The sequence below is a fragment of the Xenopus tropicalis genome, chromosome 4 (assembly GCF_000004195.4).
Source record: "Xenopus tropicalis strain Nigerian chromosome 4, UCB_Xtro_10.0, whole genome shotgun sequence".
In the NCBI taxonomy this organism is placed as follows: Eukaryota; Metazoa; Chordata; class Amphibia; order Anura; family Pipidae; genus Xenopus; species Xenopus tropicalis.
This window is the reverse complement of record NC_030680.2, coordinates 38,956,866-38,983,334: the sequence shown is the minus strand read 5'-3', so window position 1 is coordinate 38,983,334 and position 26,469 is coordinate 38,956,866. Positions and strand designations below refer to the sequence as shown.

The following is a 26,469-nucleotide window of genomic DNA, read 5'->3' as shown; positions in this document are numbered from 1 at the left end:
ATGGGATCTGTTATGCAGAGTGCTTGGGATCTGGAGTTTTCTGAATAAGGGGCCTTTATATAATTTGGATCTCCATACCTTGTCTACTAAAAATCATGAACACATTAAATAAGTTCAATAGGATTGTCTTGTCTCCAATAAGAATTTGTTATACCTTAGTTGGCTTAGTTGGGATCAAGTACAATACTCTCTTTTTTATTATTACAAAGAAAAAGGATATTTTTAATTATTTTATTAATATGGCATCTGTAGTAGATGGCCTTTCCGTAATTTGGAGCTTTCTGGATAATGGGTTTTCCGATCCCATACCTGCACTACCACTACTGTGCATTTCTCCTTTACACATAACAACTGATTTTGAATGGTAGTTATTTCATACTTACCAAATTTTGCTGGTATTCACCATTTTCACCTAAATAAAGACAATTATATTAAATAGGCTTAATGCAGACTTGATCCATTAAAAAAATAAACATTCAACAAATAGCTTGTGTAGCACAATATTTTCCACAAAGTCACAAGGAAGCTAAATATTTATCATATACTCTCAAGGGTGGAACCTTTGGTATATTTCTGTAATAAGCAATCATTGCCAATTATGATAAGAAAATATGCTCAGCTCAGTGCAATTTTTATAGTTCACAAAAACAAAAAAAGCGTCTGCACACTCAAAAAATTCAAAAGAAAATACAAAAAGGAAAATTTTTTTATTGAATACAAAACATAAAAATTACAGCCCAACGCGTTTCAACCCTACAAGAGGGTCTTCATCAGGGGAAAAAAAAGTTAAAAAGGGGTACTATAATTTTTATAGTGCAACTTCTTGGAATCAGAATCCCTCACTATTACCTCACTAAATCTTCCTTGTTGCTTCACTCTTTATTTAACAATATATATATATTATAGAGATTTAAAGGAAACTGCCATTTCTTTGAGATGCCTTCTACATCTCAAACAACAGTTTAGTCGAATTATGCCCTTTTCTGGCAATATACTATGGAGAATTCCTTATTAAAATAAAATGTCTTGGCCAAAACTCTTGAAAAGTTGTGCTCTAATTTACTGCATATTACAAGGGAGAAAAGCAATAACTCTTAAAGCATACCTCTTAGGGCGAAGACATACAGAGCATATTAGCGGCAGCTACCTGTCACAATTACTAAACCCTAGAAAATACTCATAGTACACAAAGAGACAGTTATCAATAAATGATCAGCATTGTCTATTTTAGTAGCAGTGACAAGTAGCTGCTACTAGTAGCCCGTGTGTCTTCACCCTAAAATGACAGGACCCAGTTTTAATTAGCTGGTAGTTGTTTATAACACTGAGATTCTTTTTTTTCAAGAAATAAAACAACCTCTCAAAAGAGCCTAAGAAAGCTCTATTGAACTTTGGGAAAGTGTGGAAGGTGTTGTTTTCACAGAGGATTACACTCATTATATTGAGTACCATAGGGTTGATTCACTAAAGTGCGATAAGCGGTATCGCATGCTTTTTTGAGCTAAAATTGACGCAAAAAAGTATTATCGCGTACGTTAAGTCGCATATCGCATGCGCTAAATATCGCATTTGTCTGTGCGAAAATTAACACCTACTTGGTGCAGACGGTAATTATAGAAACGTACAGTTCATGAGCTTTTGGCAACACAATATGGACTTTGCAGTGTGATTTATTCAAGTATGTGTTGGCCCTAGAGTGAAGTAGCCTCCAGGTTGCAGGGAAAGAGGGATTTTTGTTACTTACCAGTAAAATCCTTTTCTCTCATCATTGAAAGGGGGACACAGGCACTGGAGGAGTAACTTCACCTTTCGGGAGGACAGGCCACTAAAAGTACAAGAGTCTTGACAGCCCTCCCAGGGGGCCAGCCCATCTCTCCTCCGCAGGCTACACCCCCTCCGGGAGGCTGTCACCACCCAGAACGTATAAAATAGATAAATCAACCAGGAAACCAGAAAAAAATAATGAACGGTTAACTGGAAACTGAGCTATTGGGCTACCTCAATATTCAGTTGTGTCCAGGAAAAATGCATGACCCATTGTCCAGCAGGAGCTGGAAGGGGCTCCCACCGGGGAGTGTCCACGAAGGGGCTCCAACGCAGAGAACACTCCAAGGAGCATTCCCCACTAAGGTTATGAACAGGGAGGGTGTGCCTGTGTCCCCCTTTCAAGGAAGAGAGAAAGGGATTTTACTGGTAAGTAACAAAAATCCCTCTTTCTCTTTCATTTCAGGGGGACACATGCACTGGTGGGTCATTCTAAAGCAGTCCCTAAGGAATAGGGTGGGAAGATGGACTACATTTGAGTCTGCACTGCAGGCTGGAGCACCTTCCTGCCGAGGAAGCCACATGCATTTGGTAGAAACGAGTAAAGGTGTGAATGGAGGACCATGTGGCTGCCTTGCAAATTTGCTCCACGGAGGCCAGATTCTTTGCTGCCCAAGAGGCAGCCACAGATCTGGTGGAGTGTGCCGTAACCCTGAGGGCGGAAGGCTTGCCAGCGATCTCATAGGCTCTGGAAATCGTACCTCTGATCCACCTGGCAAGTGTGGCCTTGGAAGCTCGCAGGCCCTTCCATGGGCCCACGGGAAGAATGAGTAGAACATCAGACCTCCTAAACGCCTCAGACCGATGAACATAGTATCTTAATGCACATACAACGTCGAGGGAATGGAGCAATTTCTCCTTCAGATTCTTAGGGTTAGGACAAAAGGAAAGCACCACAATGTCCTGGTTTAGATGGAAGGCGGAGATGACCTTGGGAAGAAAGGTAGGCAGGTTACGTAGCACGGCCTTGTCTTGATGGAAAACAAGGAAAGGGGCATGATAGGAAAGGGCCGCAAGTTCCAACACCCGCCTGGCTGAAGATATAGCCAGGAGAAACACTGTTTTCCACGTGAGGAGGGTGTCAGAGGCCTGCGTAAGGGGCTCAAAGAACAGAGAGTACCAGGTTGAGGTCCCAGCCCGGGGCCGGTTGTCACAGCGGAGGGGCCACATGGGTGACCCCTTGGAGGAAGGTCCTGATATTAGGATCCTGCGCAATCCGGCATTGGAAAAGAACCGAGAGAGCAGAAATCCGGGATTTAAGAGAAGCCAGGCGGAGGCCCTTCTCAAGGCCCTGTTGGAGAAAACTAAGGATATGAGTTTGGGTGGTGACAGCCTCCCGGAGGGGGTGTAGCCTGCAGAAGAGAGATGGGCTGGCCCCCTGGGAGGGCTGTCAAGACTCTTGTACTTTTAGTGTCCTGTCCTCCCGGAAGGTGAAGTTAACCCTCCAGTGCCTGTGTCCCCCTGAAATGAAAGATAAATGGTCATTTTCAGAACAGTAGTTTTCTGAAAGTAATGGCGTGTATGGCTAATATGGCGTGCGTTTTTTCCCACACGGTGACAATTTGTGGGTGCTGCGTTAATTAGCGTGCATTGCGTCAAATGCCGCACGGAAATAGTTTTTGCGACTTAAATAACACAAACAGCATTTCGTCTAAATTAACACAAGTATCCTTTTAGTGAATCGTGCGTTAAGACGCGAAAAATAAGACGCAATAAAGTTTTTAACGCATGCTATAAATAGCGCTCGTTTTAACGCACTTTAGTGAATCAGCCCTCATGTCTGCTACCATAAATTGTAACCTTATATTAGAGTGATTCAAGTGTTAAAATGTGACCATTTCAAAGCTGATGCATAATTTACCTTGAACGTTTGCCTTTGTAGAAGCCCTAGAGGATGTGTTGTCATTCATGCCAGCGAACAGGGCTTGCCGAATCATTCTATACCATTTCTCTCCTGAGTCTATATGAGTGGAACTTCTCTCTCCAACATAATAAACTAAAGTGTCAGTAAGCAATTCAAAGCAATGAGGGGTTTCTCCTCCTAATGGTCGCCCACTGGTATTCTTATCATAAGCCTCAATGTGAAGAATGTCAGACAATGGCAATTCCTAAACAAAAACAAAATAAATATTCAATATACATAGCGGTCTTAGTAGATGTGTAATGTATCAGTAACCTTTTATAAAAAGACACATTGTCATAAATTTGCAGGTCTATGTCCATGGTATATTAGATATAATATATATATATATATATATATATATATATATATATATATATATATATATATATATATATAAAACAGCTCTATTATGCTGTTTGCTGGCATAGACAGAAGTGTGTTTCATAATTCAAATGTTGTCCCAGGTCAAAAGTTTGAACTATAGTAAAATATTGTCATAAATGTAAGTATATCAGGGCAGCTTGGGGCTATCTAGTCCAATGCAAGGATCTTTTATGGCACCTTTACTGTCCATACTGTACTCTTTACAACTGATTTATGGGCCATTTTGATGAGTACAGTAATAGGGGCCATACATACGTATGAACTCCTTGTTTGGGATGACTGCCTGAATGATCAGAACAGAAGGTGACTGATGGAAATCTTCCAGCAGGACTGATAATATGTGACCCACCAGGATTGCAGGATTATCATCTGGCCCCCTGACGTGCTATACATGACCAGGTTGGGCAGCATGGTTGAAATTTGCCAAACTGCCCAACCAAATGTAGCTTTGTACGACCCCCAAAAATATAATTTTTTTGCCTAATAAAAGAAAACATAATACTAAGCAACTTCAATGTGGATTTATTACAAATTTTTAGTGCTTTAAAAGTTATGTGTAAATGTATTTGCTATTGAAAGCAGCGTTTTCCAAACTCCTGACTTTTGTTGGCTAGGTGGTTTTGTCTTGTGATGAAAATTTTTGTGTGGCAAGATGTAAATGGCTATGTGACTTGACGCGAGCACCGCCGGATCTTGACCCGCCTTTCTCCCAACCTTAACCCTTTTGCCTCTTTTACTTACCAACCCCAATTAACACAAGGACACCAATTCTTGGGATAAAATGGCCGCAGAACATTTATTAACAACAATCAAAGTTTTAATTTAAAACATATCATAAATAACAAATAAGATACAAAATATCTCATGAACACAAAACAAATGTTTGTAATAACAAACAACCAACTTTGAATAAACATACACCATAACAAGCCAAATAACTGGCGCTGCCAGCTGCCCTTCCAGCCCGGAACCCCCTACCCAACAAAACTCACCTCCTGATCCACTTACTTACCCCTGAGGTTCCAGGCATGCCAGCCCCAAACAATTATCAAACTCCCTTCCTAACCCACCCATTGTTTTCCCCCAACTCAATCACCCCGCCAACACCACTCGTTGCCTCCACCTCTATAGGGAGGGAGGGTGGGCGTTTTACTATGCTGCCGGTTCCAATTATTTATACCCCTAATACAAAGCAACCAATCACATAATAAATGGGAGTGGCTATGTCTGCCCTACGGCTACGTCATGCCCCGGCTTCCCTACATTTCCCTATGGGTCATTGGGTTACTGGAAGTGAATGCAGGTTATCCTAAGGAGAACCTTGGAGGTGATTAAAAATTAAATTTTGCTAACCTTATAATACTTGCCGCCACTCTCGTTATGGAATAAGGTGATACATTTGCTATCAAGCTGCCAGTAATGTTTTTTCCTCTGTATAATTTAAAGAAAAACAACAGTTATCACACATATTACATGAACAGCAAACATTATAATTCTTTGACATAGCTTACAATGCCTTTTACTGGTACAGTAAACACACTGCACAGGTATATATACCAGATACACACGTTTCTAGTGAGGACAGTACAGAAGTCATTTTTTGCTTTAAAACAGCTAAAGTAAGTTCTTATCAGAATCAAACCACAGGCTGGTTTCAGGGCTCATTAGTGTAGTGATGTGAATGATGTATATATGGGTCCTATATTCTTGCACAGATCAACGGTAACTCAGACCCACAGCACCATAGATTCTATAGCATGTGGCATATATAAGGCTAAAGGGTTAAAGGACCCAATACCGTTAAAGAATCAAAATGTCAATAAAAACATTTTTTTGTCTCAAAATGAAGCAAAGTTACATTTAGCACCAAACAAGGTGTAAAGGTGGCAAAACACATTAAGATCCACTCATTTGGTGAGGTTGGCAAACAAGCATCTTCTCCTGATATGGCCACCTAAGGTGGATGATATCAGGCTAATTCGGTCATCTGGCCCTAGGGCCAAACGACTAAATTACAGTGATGGGTATAGGAGCCAAAGACTGCATAAATTAGCCAATGCAGTCCCCAATCCCACAGGAAAACCTGCCCTATCAACACCTGCCTGATTTTCTGGGGCCCATCAGGGGGGCCCCATACACAGCCAGATAAGATGCCAAATCGTCAGTTTAAATCTGCATGTGTATGGCCACCTTCAGAATTAAAAAAATAGGATACATATTTTAGTATTTCCAACACTAAACATACATATAAGCAAACAAAAGGAATTCTGGGAGTGAATTCCAAACTCTTAAAAAAATCCCATTTACATGGGTTTATCCTATAGGCTACAGCTCACCCACTGGGTTTGAAGGGAATCTGATCAGCTATTGTCCTGGCTTCAGCTTCAAACCCAGTGGGTGAGCTGTAGCCTATAGGATAAACCCATGTAAATGGGATTTTTTTAAGAGTTTGGAATTCACTCCCAGAATTCCTTTTGTTTGCTTTTGTCTGTATGAGGCAGTCTCCTCAACCTAATTTATTTGTTTGTAGAACCACATGGTGACTCTACCTAAGCTGATCAGAAAACCCTACACTACACTGATGAGCCCCCAAGAAGGGTGAAACCGGTCTGTAGTTGGGAATCTGATCAGCTATTGTCCTGGCTTTAGCTTCAAACCCAGTGGGTGAGCTGTAGCCTATAGGATAAATCCATACATATAAGGAGATTGATACTAGCACCCCTTTTAGTCTGGGGAAATAATTCAAAAGAAAATTCGGCAATAATGCTTACTAGAAAAGAGTCTAATTTAAGGTTCTAACTCACCATGCTGTCCTTACTGGTAAAATGGACCAGCCAGCCTTCCATTAACACATAACTATTCTTCTTTTTATTATGTCGCACAGACTGCACAACTCTCATGAGTGGAATGAAGTTACTAATTGGAGCAAAAATACAGGAACAATAAGTTTCGAAGCGAGATTTCTCTAACTGTAGGAAATTGCTTTCATTAAACTCAAAACCTTTATAAATCATACTATATTATTATTATTATGTTAGTTGCATCAATTATCAGCTAGCAATTTGCAGATCGCACTTAAATATAATAAAATGGATACAGAAATGTATTTTAAAAATGTTTTACTTTTAACTTTGTACATAAAACATTAATCAGGGCCCATACGACTGCCATCAGAAATCCATTCACCTCTCTGGAGCTCAGTGCAACTAAGGCTATTGGGACTCTCAAATATTTAGTGACCATTCTTGATTTATAAAGGAAAGTGAACTTCACTGTTGGGTGACAATTAATAAGGCACTGCTCCTGTCCAGGAAACTGCAATTATGCAGTATAGGGACATTTTTTTTATATTGCCATGTAAGCAGTCTTAGACTGCAAAAAAACAGTGAAAATTAAGTGACAGTAATCACTTGGGGATGCTAAACTAACTGACATCCCACAGTGAGCTATACTTTCCTTGTCCAGTTTCAAAAATAATGGGGCCCCATAACTGTGCCTTTGTGCCCCCTTAATGCCACACCAGGCTGTTTTTCCACCTCAATATATATGCATGCTTGCACATGGAGTGCATTTCAGCACAGAAACATGAAATGATGTATTTTTGTGCCTAATTCTGCTCTTTGTGTGCGCACAAAGGCCAACGATGTGCCTGTCAGTGCATTTACACCACGAAGTGGAACGGAATGGTTTGGCTTTTTCTCCACCTGGGTTTATACACAGATGGAGGAAAAGCCTCATATGGCATTAGCCTTAAAGCATCAACCTCCCCTAGTCCCTACCTGCTTCAGTAAAAGTGGTCATTTGTCCATATTCAGAAATTAGAAGTTACCTGTCAAACATTGAGTTTTCAATATTGCATGAAAGATCTGATGATTCAGACCCCTTGAATGACATTTCATCTTCATCCTGATGATTTGTACCAAGGTTTGTTTGTCTCACACTATCAATATCTTCCTCTGCATCTAAAATAAAATTATTGAAGATTAAATTAAAATGTTTCTGAGGGATGGTGGCCCAAAAAATACTACAAAAAGACTTTGGCCACCAATTTACATTTTTGTATTAGTGTAAATTGTGTTGCAACACAAACTAGTAATCACATTAGGCATCAGAGAAAAAACCTGCCATTAATTGTGTGAGTGGCATGCCTATTATATGCTATATAATTATAAGTGGGTTCATTGCCAAATCTTTATTGCCTCTCAGTTTGCACAACTTGATAGTCCTGTTGTTTCTGAATATTTTAACAATACTATGATCTCACACTTCTTGCTTAAAAAATCAGTATTTATGTTAAAATGGTATAAAAGTAAGGTGTCAATATTTACAGATGACACTTTTTACTTACACTCTGTAGCACAGTGGGGATGAATGTGAATAAATGTATGTCACTTAGGCTGTATAAACAAGTACATTAATTATAATCTAAAGTGAATCTCTTATGGTAAATCAGTGATAGAGGAGGATTTAAGATTAATTGCAGTGACAAACTTGGCTCCAAATGCTAATAAAATGCTTGCATGTATTAAATGGGGATTTGATTCATGAGACGCAAATATAATTTTGCCTAAGTGTACTGCAGAGAAAGAAAATAAATTCAAACAATAAAAAGAATGACAAACTGAAGAAACAAATAACATGATGGGCACTAGTAGGGAGAGAAGCATATAAAATGATGACACAAGTGGGAGGGGAAATTAGAAAAACAGTGAACACACTTGGAAAGAGATCATACAGAAGAGTAGTTACCAGAGGGTGGGAAACATACTTAATGGACAAGGAAAGGCATATAGGGACAATAGGGGGTACCACACAAAATGATGAAAACAAAGGGGGAGAATAAATTATATAACAGGAAAGGTGTGAACTTAAAAAATAATGGATAATAGGAGTGAAGGAAGCATAACATTTTGGGAACATAAACAGAATGATGAACATAAGGGATATAAACAGAACAATTTTTTAGCACAGTTTCAATAAATAGCGCTTGTGCTGAACATACTTTTGGCTAATTGATTTAAGCTGAAATCTACATTTGTTGTTGACATTTCTTTAATGAAATAGGGGAATATCGGAAACTGAAACTAATGGCACATTCTACTCAAAACAGGCCCTGGCATATCAAGTACACAGAGGCCCAAACAGCGCCCTCCAGCCCAATAATTAGTGTCTGTGGCATCTTACAGCAGTACCTCTGGCATTTACCAGAATCCACAGATTGCCAGTCTAGGCCTGCATTCTACTTCCTGTACGTACAAGCACAATCACAGCAAGTCAGCACTTCACTGAGAAGTCCTCTGTATAAAAAGCTACTTTTTTCTATTATTATTATAATTATTTCAGATTCTAAACGTACCCTGTTTAGTGCATAAAATAATTTCTAAAGGAACACACAAGAAGTATGCTCACTGGCTATCTGAAAGAAAGGGCAGGAGCAGTATGCTTAAGTTAAACAATTTTGGAAATCTTTTCTCTTCTGTAGTTGAATTTAACTTATCTAGGGGTTTTTGTACATAACAAGTTGTCTAATTCCAGGCAGTGTCTTTCTGTGGCTACTAAAGCAAATAAAGTGCTGTCTTGTATAAAAAAGGGCATTGACTCTTTATAGGTCCCTGGTAAGGCCTCACCTTGAGTATGCAGTGCAGTTTTGGGCTCCAGTCCTTAAGAAGGATATTAATGAGCTGGAGAGAGTGCAGAGACGTGCAACTAAACTGGTAAAGGGGATGGAAGATTTAAGCTATGAGGTGAGACTGTCGAGGTTGGGGTTGTTTTCTCTGGAAAAGAGGCGCTTGCGAGAGGACATGATTACTCTGTACAAGTACATTAGAGGGGATTATAGGCTTTTACTTTTTTCCCATAAAAACGATCAACGCACCAGAGGCCACCCCTTTAGATTAGAGGAACAGAGTTCCCATTTGAAGCAGCGTAGGTGGTTTTTCACAGTGAGGGCAGTGAGGTTGGGGAATGCCCTTCCTAGTGATGTGGTAATGGCAGATTCTGTTAATGCCTTTAAGAGGGGCCTGGATAAGTTTTTGAACAAGCAGAATATCCAAGGCTATTGTGATACTAATATCTACAGTTAGTATTAGTGGTTGTATATATAGTTTATGTATGTGAGTGTATAGATTGGTAAGTATAGGTTTGTGTGTGCTGGGTTTACTTGGATGGGTTGAACTTGATGGACTCTAGTCTTTTTTCAACCCTATGTAACTATGTAGAACTATATGTAATTTCACATTTACCTTCTTCATCAGGATGGGATATTTCACCTAGGCACTCATCAGGGACATATTCCACACATCGTCGGTGACAGTTAAAACGACAATCTATAGATTGAATTATCAAATGTTAATTTTTCATAGACCATAACTTTAATTTCAGCTTTCACAAGAAAGTTATTTAGTTGGTATGAATATACCCTTAGAAAGTAAACCCAAACACACTGTCAAAAATGCAGTTATTGGGGGTCCACCAAGACAAACAATTATGTTCCTCCTTTACATATAGGTACTGTAGTAGAGTGGCCAAAGAAGTAACTAAAAATGTGAGTTTTCCCTTAAAGTTCTCCATAGTGGGAGATGTTACTAAACATAGAATGCCTTCTCTGTTTAAAGGACTTTGTAGTCTGGTCTGGGAACCTATAGTGTGAAACGAATAGGCAGATCAGGTGATCCATTCCACTAAACCAGCTAACACATTGGAGCTCACTTTCCACAGGAAGGCTGTCCTGTGTACTGTGAGTACAGGAGTGACGTCAACCATTTGTGTTTTCTAACTGGTGGTCCACAAGGGGCCTAGTTTCATGAGGGAACTCATCTAATGTGTGATGGTAGCGCCCAGAGAGTAGGATTTACTTTTATGATTGATTTTATATATTCTAAAATAGGCACCTGTGTATATACAGCTGTACACAGGGTATGAGGAATGGGCTGTCCAGTGGACCCTTTTAATTTAACTTTTACATGTACAAGTTGGGGTTCTAGGAACCACTGTTCATTTCAGCTTTACCCCCACACTCTGCTTTTTAATATATCCTCTAGGGGCACATGCAAATCAAATAGAGGTCAAGAAGCTAACTTCCATAGTTAAAATACTAATATTTCTACCCCCAAATGTACAAGTCTACCTAGGTACACCAATCTATAGCAACCAATCAGATGTTTTCTTAACTTAACTTAAAAGGGGACCAGTAAGTGCTACTTGCTGATGGGCTTCTTTAGGTCATTAGATCTGTGGCAACTCTGCACCTTTTATAAAATAATGCCGCTAGTGTTCTGTGCTCATTTCAATCCTGTATTTATTGCTGTGTGTTTGTTATTATTTCTGTTGTGGTCATGGTATTATGGAGCCCTAGATAATTTCTCTTTCTATGCCAGAGAAGTTTTCCAGGAAGGATTGGTCTCTAGATAATTATAATGTTAAAGAAAGGAGAAGGGGGAACAGACAATGAAAATAGATTGTCTGGAAAAGAGTGGTGTATTTATCTTAAAGGGAAACATTTTTACATGAGTTATATATACATTGAAGTGTAATATGGAAAAATGAATTAGAAATTAAATGCATTGATACTCCATGAATTTAAAAGTTGCTTGGTTAAATTATTTGCTTTACCTTTACACTGCATGCCCTGTCTGAAGAGGCCCTTTAATAAGCGCCTGCAGTGCTGACAGATTGTAGGCCGGGTATAGGAATGGACCTGGAAAGTATGAGGGACTTTAACTTTGTTTATTTCCTCGCAGTCCTTCCATATAGGGCGTCCGATGATGGAAGGTACCCGGGGCTTCTTTTGAATAAGCTGCAACAACAGAAACTATTGTGATTTATGCTTATCTGTAAGCCAAAACAGTAACAACAAAGGGTGAAGGGAGGGGTGGTGTATACACAGCTCGGTATCTCCAGTTAAACTAACTCAGCTAACTAAAAATAAAATAAATAAATATGAAATATGCCTTTTTGTAAATTAAAATAATAGTCGAATTATATTTTGAGCACCCATTCTATTTATTTTGCTCTAAAGTCAGACCCAGAGAAGAGAAAAGGATAAACAAACACTGCTGTCAACTGCAATTATATTTAAATATAAAGTTAAAACCACTGAAATTTTTTTAATTTATGTAATTTAGTTGCTTAGAATTACTTTCTCTGTCATGCAAAAAACAGCTTTTGGCTAGAGGAACCCTTTAAAGATAGTAAGCAACCTGGTGTGCTTACAAAACTTGCTTGATCCAAAGTTTAATGAAACATTAACCCTAAAATGCAAATATCTTTAAATAAAACAGCAAATAACACATATTGTACTGTGTATAAAGGCCACCTAATAAGAATATCAACCCTCAGCTTGTGAACACATGTGAGGAAGTTCAGTCAGAGATGGATACTTGCCAACTTAACAGAAGTTGAGTGCTTTTAGGAGAGGAAGTGATCTAAATTGCTTCTCTTTACTAGTTACTGTTTATTGTAAGGGCTGTGGTGTGCATTGTGATATACTGTAGTAAATGCAAAGTCACTATTATTCAGACTATTTGCCTTTCTAGAGGCTAATGTAGAATAGAGTCAGCTGATTCTTTTCACTGAACAAGCAGTTATAAAGAGCAAAAACAAAATGTTAATACAAAAAATTTTCTATCATACTTTGGTAGCCGTGGGCCTGTTTTATAAAGGTCTTTAGCAAAGATTTAATTTTACCTTTATGTTAGTATAGCAAATACCAATCATACTTACAAATACAAATAATTGTCTCATAATATCAATGTCTACATCATACTGAAAGATAATTTAAGTGCATGAGTGTGATCAAATATGGCTGCATGCATCGGGAGCTTCCTCCTGGTGAGGGCTATATAGGGCATGCTACTAGTGTTTTTGCACAAAATAGTACTGTTTCCCAAAACAGAATGCAGGCCCTATAAGCCCAAACCTCTGGTGGGAAAACAATTTAAACCCAGGCCAAAGTAATGTCTGCATAAGCACTAAAGGGCAAGCTCTTGCAATTCTCCCATGTCTTGGAAATAACTCCCTAGGTTTTCTTCAATGAAGGTCTGTACATAGTGGTGTCTGTTAAGTGTCAACTTACTAATAACCACATGCTTCTTTTTTACTATTGCATTTCCTTTCCAGCACATGCTATTTATTTGACAGGCAGATGGGGCAACAATTTATATTTTAACCTATGGACACTGACTGACTTTTTTTTACAAGTCGTGGTGACTAATCACCCAGTGTGTCTTTCCCTTATACTTGCTGTCACATTTCAATACTTTTCTTGTTTTATGTAAGTTTAAGAATGTTAATGAAGTGAATTGCAGAGTATGCTATTGTGATAGTACTGGTTCTCTTCTGAGGTTTTACCTATGTTAACACATGGTAACAGACTTGTTCTTCTGGTGATTAACCAATGGAAGCACAGTGTCATTTCTGTTTAGTTTTCTTATGTGATCACCTGGTAAATATCCCTGGAATCTGAGTAATGTGCCCCCAGGTCCTCCAGACTGACGCCTGATGGTATGGGTGATGCTTTAGGTTTGTTTGTTTGGTTTCCAGTGAAAGAGCGACTGGAAAGTTGACCTCTTTTAACACCCCTGCAATTGTTGGGTATCTTAAAGGCACATCTCTTATGATAATTCAGACCACATCCTGGAAAAGGAAATTGAAAAAATATTATCAAAATTGTTTACCATCATCTTTGTCAGTGTACTAAAGTGTCTTAATCACATGTCTTACTAAAATTTACATTTACATAGTGCTCTATGCAGCCGAAATTTTGATTTAAAAAATGTGAATGTTGGCTTTTCAAGTTACCAGGAGCAGCTTTATGCCCTAGGGCCAAACATTTGACTTAAACCAGCGGGCACAGGCGACATCAACAAGCCAATGCAGTTCCCGATCCAATAGAAAATCAAACCTGCCAATAGAGACCTGGGCAATTTTAGGCGAGATCTCAGTTGGGTAGGCCTTCGGGGGTGCCCATACATGAGCAGATAAGCTGCCAAATGGACCCGAAATGGCAGCTAAAATATGGCCGCCTTTACCCATTAATTATGTTAAGGTGGCCGTATCAGGGCAAATTTAAGCTGCCAATTTGGCCCCTTCAGACTGGTTTGGCAGCTTATCTACCCGTGTATGGAGCCTTGAGGGGCCTACCCGACTAATATTATTTCAGTTGGGCAGGTATGTTTTTCCTGTCGGACAGAGGACCGCATTGGCTCGGTGTTGTCCGTATCCGCATTGTTGTGGCCAAACATCAGATCAACCCAATATCACACTTGGGTGGGCATATCAGAGACCAGCATTAGTGTGTATAAAACCTAATTTTGGGCTGTTGGTACCTTCTTTGCAGTAAGCCATATTCCTGTAATACTGACAGGACATTTAGTATGTATTAAATCAGGATCAAACAGAGAACGTTTGCTTACCTTGACATTTTAACCCCTGTCTTACCAGTCCCCACAACATTTCTCCACAGTAGTCACAAAAGGCTGGAGACTTGTAGGAATGAACTAAAAGAATGTGAGGACGTATTGAGAAATCCAGGGACACAGATGCTGTGGAAATTTAAGTTAGACAGTTAGAGATTCATGTTTTAAAGGGACATCCTTCTACAAAGTTATTTTTTTTCTAATCCTAATCTTGAGGTTCCCCATTGTAATTTCAGGAATGCTACCATACCTTAATATCACTGCAATGCAAAACATTCCCCACATACCACACATTCACTAGAGAGAATATTTAAAGAGAATGTCCACCCTAAATCTGCTTGCACAATAAAAAAGCAATTCTGAACCTTCCAGTATACATCATACTAATCCACTAGGCTCCACAGGGGGTTCAGTCACACCCCCAACCCCCCGACAGTTCTGCCAGTGAATTCTTCAATGATTTAAAATTATAATTGCTATTATAATATTATACTAGACTCCTAACACAGTCTAGCAAAAGAAAGCTGTTTACCAGTCCTGGAGGAGAAATTACTCCTGCTACATTCTGTATATTATACAGCATAAAATAATTTACTATAGATTCCCATTAAAGAGTTTGTATATTATTAGTACATAGTATAAAAAACATACATGCAATTATTAAGTGGGGCCATGTTTAGCTCTAAAAAAATATTTATATAATATTTGTTATACAGGTATGGGACCTGTTATCCAGAATGCTCAGAACCTGAGGGTTTTTGGATAATGGGTCTTTCCGTAATTTGGATTGCTATACCTTGAGTCTACTAAAAAAAATCATATAAACATTAAATAAATCTTGTAGATTGTAAGCTCTTTTGGGCAGGGCCCTCTTCACCTCTTGTATCGGTAACTGATTGCTTTATATGTTACTCTGTATGTCCAATGTATGTAACCCACTTATTGTACAGCGCTGCAGAATATGTTGGCGCTTTATAAATAAATGTTAATGTAATGTAATAAAAAACCAGTAGGATTGTTTTGCCTCCAATAAGGATTAATTATATCATAGCTGGGATCATGTACAAGGTACTCTTTTATTTTTACACTACAGGTAATTTTACACTTCCTGTAATTTTGAAATTTCTGGATAACAGGTTTCTGGATAATGAACCCCATACCTGTATATAATACCTATATGCAATGTTGTACAATAACTATAAAAAGAATAGCCATCAGTATCAGCCTGTCCTGTTTAATGTCAATATTCTTGCTATGTTGTTATTTGATCTCACCAGGCAACACCACTTCAATCAAGTCCCCTTCCTGGATAAAATTGTTGGGAAAAAGCCGTTCAAGAACATTTTGTGAGCTCAAATTGTGCCGAAAAAGTTGAATTTTCTCAGAAACACCAAGGAAGCCAAATTCTGGGTGCTGAAAAGTAACAAAAAAAAGAGTTACTTGTAATGTCTTAAAGGCATACTGTCATGGAAAAACATAATTTTTCAAAACCCATCAGTTAATAGAACTTCTCCAGCAGAATCCTGTATTGAAATCTGTTTTTCAAAAACAAACAGATTTTTTAAGATCTCCTATGGGGCTAGCCATATTCTTTATTTTCCAGGGTGCCACACCATGTGACCTCTGCTCTGATAAACTTCAGTCACACTTTACTGCTGAGCTGCAGGTTGGAGTGATATCACCCCCACCCAGAAGCCAATCAGCAGAAAAATGGGAAGGAAGCAAGATAGCCGCTCCCAGTAGATATCTGAATAGCACTCAATAGTAAGAAATCCAAGTCTGGCTTGGGACACCTCTAGTTACATGGGAGTAGGAGAAACAATAGGTTACCTGAAAGCAGTTGTAATGTGTAGTGCTGGCTCCTTCTGAAAGCTCAGACTCAGGCACAATGCACTGAGATGGCGCCTACACACCAACATTACAGCTAAAAAATTCATTTGTTGGTTCAAGAATAAAATTTTAAATGGTACAGTGAATTATTTGCTATGTAAACAGTGTAATTTAGAAATAAAAAGTACACCATAAAAATCATGACAGAATCCCTTTAAACTTTAGGCTAGGATTTGAAATAGGGACTACATACAGTTACGTACAGTGTTTAGTAAACCAATTGAAATTTAAATTACCAATCAATTGTAAGAGTTACAGGAAGCATGTTACAGTTATTCCTCTAATCTACAGTTTGCCTACTGGCAATTTTTTTTCTACAGTGTAAAATTGGTTTATACATTGTGTCCGTCTTCCTTTAAATTACTTATAATTAAGCTTCAATAATAATTACAATTTTGTTTCATTATAATGACAATGACTGTATATGTGAAACTCTGTACTTATGTTTACAATACAGATGGAGTCCCTACTGATTATAAGAGATAATTCATTGGCCTATGTATATATATGACACCTCACCCAGAATATCCTTGCATTAAAGTATATGGTATGTAATTATAAGAAGCAAATTAACAGAGTATTATAGGACAAACAAATTTTAGGACATTCCCTCAATAAAAGCTTATATTTTGTTTGTATACAACCTTATACTACATTTATACAGGCTTTTTATCATTAATGTGTTCCAGCATGCAGAGGGACTGGTTCTACAGGTGCAGTCAAGCCTCCAAGCTCCGGTGCACATGCATAGAAGGGAGGGGACACCACCTGACTAATCATTTATATATCTCAGCTATTTAACCTAGATTTCATTACATTCAGTACTAACCTTATCCCAATAGCAAAACAAACATTCTGCAAGAACAAAATAATTATTCTATGTCTCTAAACTAGTTTAGAACAGGGGATTATATATTATATATATGAGTTCTCAAATGAGATGTCACAAAAGAGCAAAGATCCAATTTTCTCTTTTTGGGTTTAGATCACTTTTACCTTGCGTCCCCAAATGTTGCTGGACTATAACTCCCATCTCACTAAAAATCATAACATATAAGGGAGCATTTACTTACCCACATGCAGTAAGCAAAGTGCAATTTCAGACACAATTGCCATGTGTTTTTCTTACAATGCAATGTTTTTTTTCCTAGCATTCATTGCAGACAATGAATAGGACGCTGCATCTGACTCTACTGTAATGTGTCTGGAGCAACTGCACCCAAGTCGTCAAAATGTATTTTCACAGTCTGTCTGGCTTAATTTCTGATGATGTCTGTGCCTGATTCTTTAGCCACAAGCATGTTCCGTCTATTGACGCAGTGTGCTGAGGGAATCCTGGAACTACCACCTGGTTTAGAGGTAATGGTAGCTCCAGGGTTCCCACAGCACTGTTTTTTTCCCAATGCTCATGATGTAGACAAATTATCATGATAGAGAAAAAATGTTAACATTTTATCCAATATAAAGATGTATAAATCACAGGACTTCTCAACATTGGCACTGCTAATGTGTGTTTGGTGGTAAAATCCATACCCACACAGAATGAATGGTTGGCTTAAGTCAGAATCACCACCACTTAGGGAGACTGTCACCCAAATACTGCTTAATATATCATAAGGAAAATAATCCCTGAATTGTGAATTGGATGTGTTTTGCAATCTTTATTGCCTTTCCCTGCTTTGTAGGTATTGATTAGCTTTAATTCCAGATCACTCAGTGCAGTCCGTGGTTGTTGAGTGACAGCCAAAAGTTTGGGGTGTCACAAATTGCATTCAATTCTGCAATTGTCAACAGGTGACAACTCCTAAATAGGCCTATTAGGCTGATGCCACACGTGGCGTTTTTACGCTGCGTATTTTTTATCCCGTTTCCCATGGTGCTAATAGTGCGAAATAGTAAGAAACGCTACGTATTTCCGCTAGGTCTGGCATCTGTCTTTGTGTATACATAGGAATAGGTTGATGTGCAAATAACGGCGTATTTCGCCAAATGCTTGTAAAATCCGTGGTAAGGCGTTTTCTAGCGTATTTACACATTGTGTGGTTTCCTTCAAGTCTTTTCAAGTTATTTCTATGGATGATGATATTGTACGTTTTTCAGCCGCAGAGAGAATTAGAAAATACGCAGCGTAAAAACGCCACGTGTGCCATCGGCCTTAAGACCCAATTAACCAGAGACCTTACAAAAAGTGTTTATCATTCTCAAGGGTCTCCAAAATTATCTAAAGTTGGTTGAATGAAATGTAACTGTGTGTTAACAGTTTGCAAACATCTTGTTGATTCCTGCAGTACAGGTATGGGACCTATTATCCAGAATGCTCGGGACCTGGGTTTCTGTAAATTGGATCACAATGCCTTAGGCTAATGCCACACTTAGGGCATGGTGTATATTTTCAGCAAGCTGAAAAATGCTTGCCAAAAATATGCGCCATACGAACCTACCTGTGCCTGCACCCGAATGAATGGAATACGCTCGGGTGCAGACACATGTAGCCGATTCATTAAAACACGATTTCGAATCCCGAATGAGAAAAATTCGGATTGGATACGATAATTTCTGAAGATCGCAAATATTACGAAAATGCTTACGAAAAAATCATATCAGTCACGATAATATCGTATTGGTGATCCGAAAGTCATGAAATTTTCATACCGAACTATTGTAAACAGCAGCAGAACCTTTCAGAATTTTTCACGCAAGCGTACGAAAAAGTCGCGCAAGCGCGAAAAAAACGGTGAAAATACGCTCGGAGCGTACAAATGAATGCTCCGAGCATTTGTGTCTTAATAAATCTCCCCCTAAGTTTGGCATTAGCCTTAAGCCTACTAAAAAAATTCATTTAAAAATTAAATAAACCCAATAGAAATGTTTTCCTCCAATAAGGATTAATTATATCTTAGTTGGGATCAAGTACAAGGTACTATTTTATTATTACAGAGAAAAAGGGAATCATTTGTAAAAATGTATAAATAATACAAATAATAATACTAGTAAAAATAATATAATTATTACTTTAAATTATAATATTATAATAAAATATTATTACATATGGGAGATGGCCTTCCCGTAAAGCTTTCTGGATAACGGGTTTCCGCATAATAGATGCAATACCTGTAATTGTTTTCACTTACAAAATTTACCAAATATGTAATATGTCCAAACTTTTGCACTGAACTGTATATATACTCTAGTACCCATATAGAGTGAGTACTTTCACCTTTAACTTGTTAGAAATTATCCTGAAGAAGGGACGCAGTTTCCTGATTAGTAATGTTACTATATAGTTAGCCATAAAAACAAAAAATCATACCGTTTCCCCGAAAATAGGACATCCTCCGAAAGTAAGACACCCCCCCGATTTTTCACCCCCCTCGGAAACTAAGGCACCCCCTGAAAATAAGACACCCACCTAGGGCTGGGCGATAAATCTCACCCAAGTGATGGAATAAATGTGTACTGTATTCTTCTTCATGGAAAAATAAGACATCCCCTGAAAATAAGACCTAGTGCATATTTTGGAGCTTAAAAAAATATAAGACAGTGTCTTATTTTCGGGGAAACACGGTATTTATAAACTTTTGCATTTGCAAATGTAACATGTTTTTTCTTCTGATTTACACAAACCAAAGCACCGTTTGTATAATCGCTATTAAACTACATATAGAGTTACATTTGCAAAAATCCTTTCCATTTCCGCTTCCCACACAAAAAAACGCCTATTGCTTTGCTTAAATGACTACTATGGAACTTCTTCTTACAGTCTGATAACATACATACTAAGCTTATTTTCTGTATTTCTCAACAACAAATGTTTTCATTGTGGAAACTAAAATTCTGACTGGGTTAAAATGTTTTAGTTGTTGTTCATATTTTACTTCTCTTTTTTCCATTTCTTTGTGTAATTTTAGACCCATTGTGTTACTTACAAAGGTTCTTGGGCTAGTTGTATTTTCCTTGAATGTTCTTATATTCTTCTTGAATGTTTCTACATGATCCATTACCATGTGGTTTTCTTTGTAGTATAACAAAGCCACACATGTACACACCTTTAACTTTTTACTATGTTCAAAGAGCATAAAAAAATCCCTCCTTCTTTTGCTGATGGCACAAAACTAGATCAGGGGACTTCAGTCAGGAGTCAAAAGGAATACTGTCATGACATAAAATGTTTATTTTAAAATGCACTAGTTAATAGAGCTTCTCTAGCAGAATCCTACATTGAAATCTGTTTTTCAAAAGCACAAACAGATTTTTTTATATTTAATTTGGAAATTTCACATGGGGCTAGACATATTCTTCATTTCCCAGCGTGCCACAGCCATGTGACCTGTGCTCTGATAAACTTCAGTCATACTTTACTGCTGCACTGCAAATTGGAGGGATATCACCCCCCCCCCTCCCAGCAGCCGATCAGCAGAACAATGGGAAGGGAGCAAATAGTAGCAACCAGTAGATATCAGAATAGCACTTAGCAATACAGAGGGATTACAGCCTGAATCTGAGGTGAGAACCATGCAGGGGGGTCAGTTAAGATCAGTACTGATACCATTTAATGCTTACTCAAAGGTAAACCATCAAAGCAGCCAGACAGGTTGGGGGACACACAGAGGGGGGTCGCGGGCCACCAGTTGGACAGCACTGGGTTAAGTGAAAGCAGTTCTAATGTGTAGCGCTGGCTCCTTCTGAAAGCTCAGACTCAGGCACAATGCACTGAGATGGCGCCTACACACCAATATTACAACTATATTGTTGGTTCAAGAATAAAATGTTAAATTGTAGAGTGAATTATTTGCTATGTAAACAGTGTAATTTAGAAATAAAAAGTACACCATTAAAATCACGACAGTATCCCTTTAAGCATTTTGTTTTGGGAAAATGGTTTTGAAAGCATCCCTATTGCCCTTCTCTGTGATTGGAGTTGTCAGTCAACAACCATAAAGGGCACTTTCTAGCACTGGAGTGGAAAGAGTGAGTGTCAGTTTCTTACTGTAGATATTCAATAAAAACACAACTCTTTCTAATTCACAAATTTGCGTTGCCATATTGAGGAGATTGGTCTGTACTGCTACTAGGAACAAATACAACACCAAAAGAACTTGTTTATGAATGCAGCACAGTGTTTATACTGCAATGTTTGAATGCATAGTGCTACGTGTTTACTCACAATGCAGTGTTTTCCTCAGAATCTCAGTGTATTTGTGGGCAAATGCTAATTTGCGATGCTCCAGTTATTACAAATTATGTTCTGATGACAAAAGGGCAGTTTATCTTTTAATCAGCTTTTAGTTTAATGCAATAGTCGGGGTTGCCCATACCTTGTAGCAAGGCTACTGTTATATCAGTATTCTTTATATAGCTGAGAGACTATTTCAGGAACAAAATAGGTGTTTTTTCTTATTTTCACAATGAATCATGCCCCCGGTTTAGAAAACTATGCTTTTTAGGGATAATGCTAGCATGTCATTCCTATATATTCCTATGATATTTTATACAGATATAAATGACCATTATAGGCAAATATTTTTCAGCAGAATTTGCTTAAGGCAGGGGAATACCTAAGCTGACACAGATTAATGCCATCTCTTAGAACACCTATGGTGTTGTGCAAAAAGTTGTATTTAAAGACCAAACTTCATTTGGTTGGGAACCACCCCAGTGATGTGAAACAGCCCCTGGACAGTTATGCCACACAACAGGCACCTATAATGGGACCAGTATACACAACAAAGAGATTGAAAGTGAGACAATGGTGGTTTAGATAATGCTAAAATCAACAGCACACAGATCATTTTGAACAGGGTAATCGCCTGCTCTGAACCAGTCCAATCCTGTAATTATTCGAAAATGTTTCCTTCATTGACAAAACAGACCACGTTGCCTTGCCTTAAAGGGACAGTAACACCAAAAAATGAAAGTGTATAAAAGTAATTACTATATAATGTAATGCTGCCCTGTACTGGTACAACTGGTGTGTTTTCCTATTATAGTTTATATAATAAAGCTGCTGTGTAGCCACGGGGGCAGCCATTTACTGGAGAAAAGGCACAGGTTACTTAGCAGATAACAGATAAAACCCCATTATATTCTACAAAGCTTATCTGTTATCTGCTATGTGCCTGTGTCTTTTCTCCTTTTTCCCAGCTTCAATGGCTGCCCCCGTGTTGACATAGCAGCTCATTTATATAAACTATAGTAGCGTTTCTGTTGCAAACTTACCAGTTTTACCAGCGCAGGGCAACAGTACATTATATTTTAATTACTTTAAAACACTTTAATTTTTTGGTGCTACTGTTCCTTTAAAGCTGAGTTGTAGTTATGTTGATTATGTAAACTCCACCAAGCTACAGACGTTTGTAAAAGAGCAACTGTGGGGTGCATACAGTTATTAAATAAAAATAACATAGATTGAAATACACGACACCAAAAAAAGCCAACCTTCACCCCCTTTGTTGTTAGTTTCTACCAAACTGCTTGCCCCTGATAGCACCAGCCTGGCACTTGAAAAAAAATACCTGCCTTCATTTATTTCTGTTATTTTCCTATCATTCTTTCATTTCTTAAAATACCGGCAAGGTGGCAACCCTAGCCACTGGTAATCTTTCAGATACAAAGGTGGAGACCTTATTTGTAATACTCTGAATTCTATGCAGGAAGAATTCATATATTGTAAAAAAAAACTTTCTTGAAAGCACCTATACAGTATATAAGAAACATGTCTAAAAATAACTCACTAAGAACTGTAGCTTAAACAAGGCTGTTAAACATTTTCTAATTGGACCAGTGTGGTTAGTGAAGTACCGCAGGGGTCAGTCCTTGGTCCTCTGCTTTTTAACTTGTTTATTAATGACCTGGAGGTGGGCATAGACAGTACTGTATCTATTTTTGCTGATGACACTAAATTGTGCAAAACTATAAGTTCCATGCAGGATGCTGCCGCTTTGCAAAACTGGGCAGCAAACTGGAAAATGAGGCTCAATGTTGACAAGTCCAAAGTTATGCATTTTGGTAGAAATAATATAAACGCAAACTATCTACTGAATGGTAGTGTGTTGGGGGTATCCTTAATGGAGAAGGATCTAGGGGTTTTTGTAGATAACAAGTTGCCTAATTCCAGCCAGTGTCATTCTGTGGCTACTAAAGCAAATAAAGTGCTGTCTTGTATAAAAAAGGGCATTGACTCAAGGGATGAAAACATCATTTTACCTCTTTATAGGTCCCTGGTAAGGCCTCACCTTGAGTATGTGTGCAGTTTTGGGCTCCAGTCCTTAAGAAGGATATTAATGAGCTGGAGAGAGTGCAGAGACGTGCAACTTAAACTGGTAAAGGGGATTGAAGATTTAAACTATGAGGTTAGACTGTCGAGGTTGGGGTTGTTTTCTATGGAAAAGAGGCACTTGCGAGGGGACATGATTACTCTGTACAAGTACATTAGAGGGGATTATAGGCAGATAGGGGATGTTCTTTTTTCCTATAAAAACAATCAATGCACCAAAGGCCACCCATTTAGATTAGAGGACCGGAGCTTCCATTTGAAGCAGCGTAGGTGGTTTTTCACGGTGAGGGCAGTGAGGTTGTGGAATGCCCTTCCTAGTGATGTGGTAATGGCAAATTCTGTTAATGCCTTTAAGAGGGGCCTGTATAAGTTTTTGAACAAGCAGAATATCCAAGGCTATTGTGATACTAATATCTACAGTTAGTATTAGTGGTTGTATGTGAGTGTATAGATTGGTAGGTGTGGGTTGTGTGTGCTGGGTTTACTTGGATGGGTTAAACTTGATGGACTTACTTGGATGGTTTTTTTCAACCCTATGTAACTATGTAACTATGTTAAAAATGATAAACATGTTACAAAAACACACAAATGATACAAACAGTAAATAAAAAATGCAAGTACTGTGTAAAATGATGTTTTTGCAAATGTTTAGTTCTGCTTTCAATGTAATACTGTTCACTAAACATTTATTACATTGCGGATGTTTAACACCTGCTTGAAGATGGTGTAAATCTTTATGTAAAAATAGGTTAAAACAATTGCAAACCTACCATCGGAAGACATGCAAAGGGTTTGTAAGTGTAAATGCACTGCACACTATATTTGCAACAAAGGACCAGGACCTGAAAGCATTAACCACAAGGAAATAAAGACATGAGACATCAGCTCTCTGGTTTCCAAAACACTGCACGTAGCCTTCCTAAAGAATTGCTAATGCAGTGCCATTATTCAAAAGAAAATCCCATTCTCAGACTAATAATGATAGGTTAGGTTTTATGCATAATTAATCTTGGCAGACAAATTTGCTTTCTATGGAAAGACCTTGTGATGACAGTGAATGTGATATAGATTTTGATAGAGAAAAGTACCTGAGGAAATGTTACTGATTAAATAAATATTGGCCTTGAACCTATATTTGTATTTAGACAGAGAACTGGCAGAAAATACATTACAAAGAGTGCAGTATAAACAATTCTAGGCTCTAGGAAACCTGGGAGGCTTGGCCCGCGACCCCCACCCACCCTGCAGGGTTGGCTTTGCCGGGGCCACTGGATGAGGGTGATGCGGAGTGGGGAAAGGGCCCAGAACTAGGGGTAGGTGAAAGAAGGAGCACCTGCTTGGCGCCCCACACAATTGTGCCCTAGGCAGCTGCCTCTTCTACCTACCACTAGTTCCAGCCCTGTGTATAATGTACTAATAAGTAACTGGGACTTACTGTGTAATCTTAAGAAGTTTAATCACTCATCCAAGTAGATTCTTCAGTTGTAGTTACTTGGATGAATAATTCCAGATGAAGTCCAGTTACTATCAATATATGCCTACTAGATCCTAGGGGGCACTATTACTAAAATTCTAGATCACTTTTTCCCCTAATTCGGGACAATCATGGCGGAAACATTTTAAAAAATCAAAAAAAGTTGTAATGAAAAAATTTGGCAGCTAAAACCTTAAGAGCTTCTATATAAGTTAATGTAAGGTGTAATTTCAACATTCAAGCTATTTTGTTTACAAAGTTTTTTTTTTTTTAATTTGTAAAAATGAATGTAACAATGTGATTTTTGTTGCACACAAGACTTTTTCCATGAATTAATGTGTTCAAGTTTTAGTTTTTATGTCAATATACTATACCTATACTATATACTATATATATTAGTATGTGTGTATGTGTGTGAATGTATACATTGTGGGTCACGTGGAAGAAGTGAACTTGATAGACAGTTATTTTTTTCAGTCCAAACCAGCTATGCAACTATAAATATACTTTTAACTCATTATAGTCTTTCTCCTCTGAACTTCTTATTTTGTAATGATATTATTGCAATACTTGGGTGTGCAGCCTAAAGCTTTGAGCTGTCCTGCAACTTTGCAGGCAGAGAAAAAACACAAAAAAACTGCAAAACAAACACTGAAATCATTTCTTAATTTCAAGGTACACCCTGGCCTGTACTGTATTCATGGGGCAAATGCAGGTCTCTATGCTCTGTTTCAGAGCGCATGAAATCACAAATAGAAAAATAATGTAGACAAAAAACACTGCAATACACAGCCTGATGGACAGCATTTGTTCTTTTTTGTTCACACATCTTTTAGAAGCTTGTGCAAGAACGCTACTTTTGTTCTATGATAGTAAACTGGCTTGGTTCTGGTTAACCTCACAAACTGCAAACCCTGCTCTGTGATGTCTGTTCAGGCTGTTCTGGTCTGTAACATCTACAAGCACCTGAGACTGCCTATTTCCTCCATGAATATACACTCACAAAATGCACCCTTTAAAAATTCATAATTAAAATGTTTTTATCTTGTATACCTCCACTGACACAAATGAGAGTACAGGTATAGGACCCATTATCCAGAATGCTTGGGACCAAGGGTATTCCGGATAAGGGGTCTTTCTGTAATTTGGATCTCCATACCTTAAGTCTACTAAAAAATCAATAAAACATTAATTAAACCCAATAGGATTGTTTTGCATCCAATAAGGATTATTTATACTTTAGTTGGGATCAATTACAAGGTTCTGTTTTATTATTACAGAGAAAAAGGGAATCAGTTTAAAAATT

General features: G+C 38.1%; 1 protein-coding gene across 1 annotated transcript in view; it reads right to left on the bottom strand.

Annotated features, from left to right (window-relative positions):
* Positions 1-26,469, bottom strand: part of prkd3 (protein kinase D3) — a 49,179-nt gene that overhangs the window by 6,403 nt on the left and 16,307 nt on the right. The window contains exons 3-12 of the mRNA XM_002940506.4: positions 15,801-15,939; positions 14,524-14,652; positions 13,551-13,744; positions 11,723-11,906; positions 10,354-10,437; positions 7,941-8,073; positions 6,916-7,027; positions 5,465-5,542; positions 3,686-3,932; positions 384-412 (exon numbers count right to left, since the gene is read on the bottom strand). Coding sequence (XP_002940552.3) covers positions 384-412; positions 3,686-3,932; positions 5,465-5,542; positions 6,916-7,027; positions 7,941-8,073; positions 10,354-10,437; positions 11,723-11,906; positions 13,551-13,744; positions 14,524-14,652; positions 15,801-15,939 — 1,329 coding nt within the window. The remainder of the gene's footprint in view (positions 1-383; positions 413-3,685; positions 3,933-5,464; positions 5,543-6,915; positions 7,028-7,940; positions 8,074-10,353; positions 10,438-11,722; positions 11,907-13,550; positions 13,745-14,523; positions 14,653-15,800; positions 15,940-26,469) is intronic.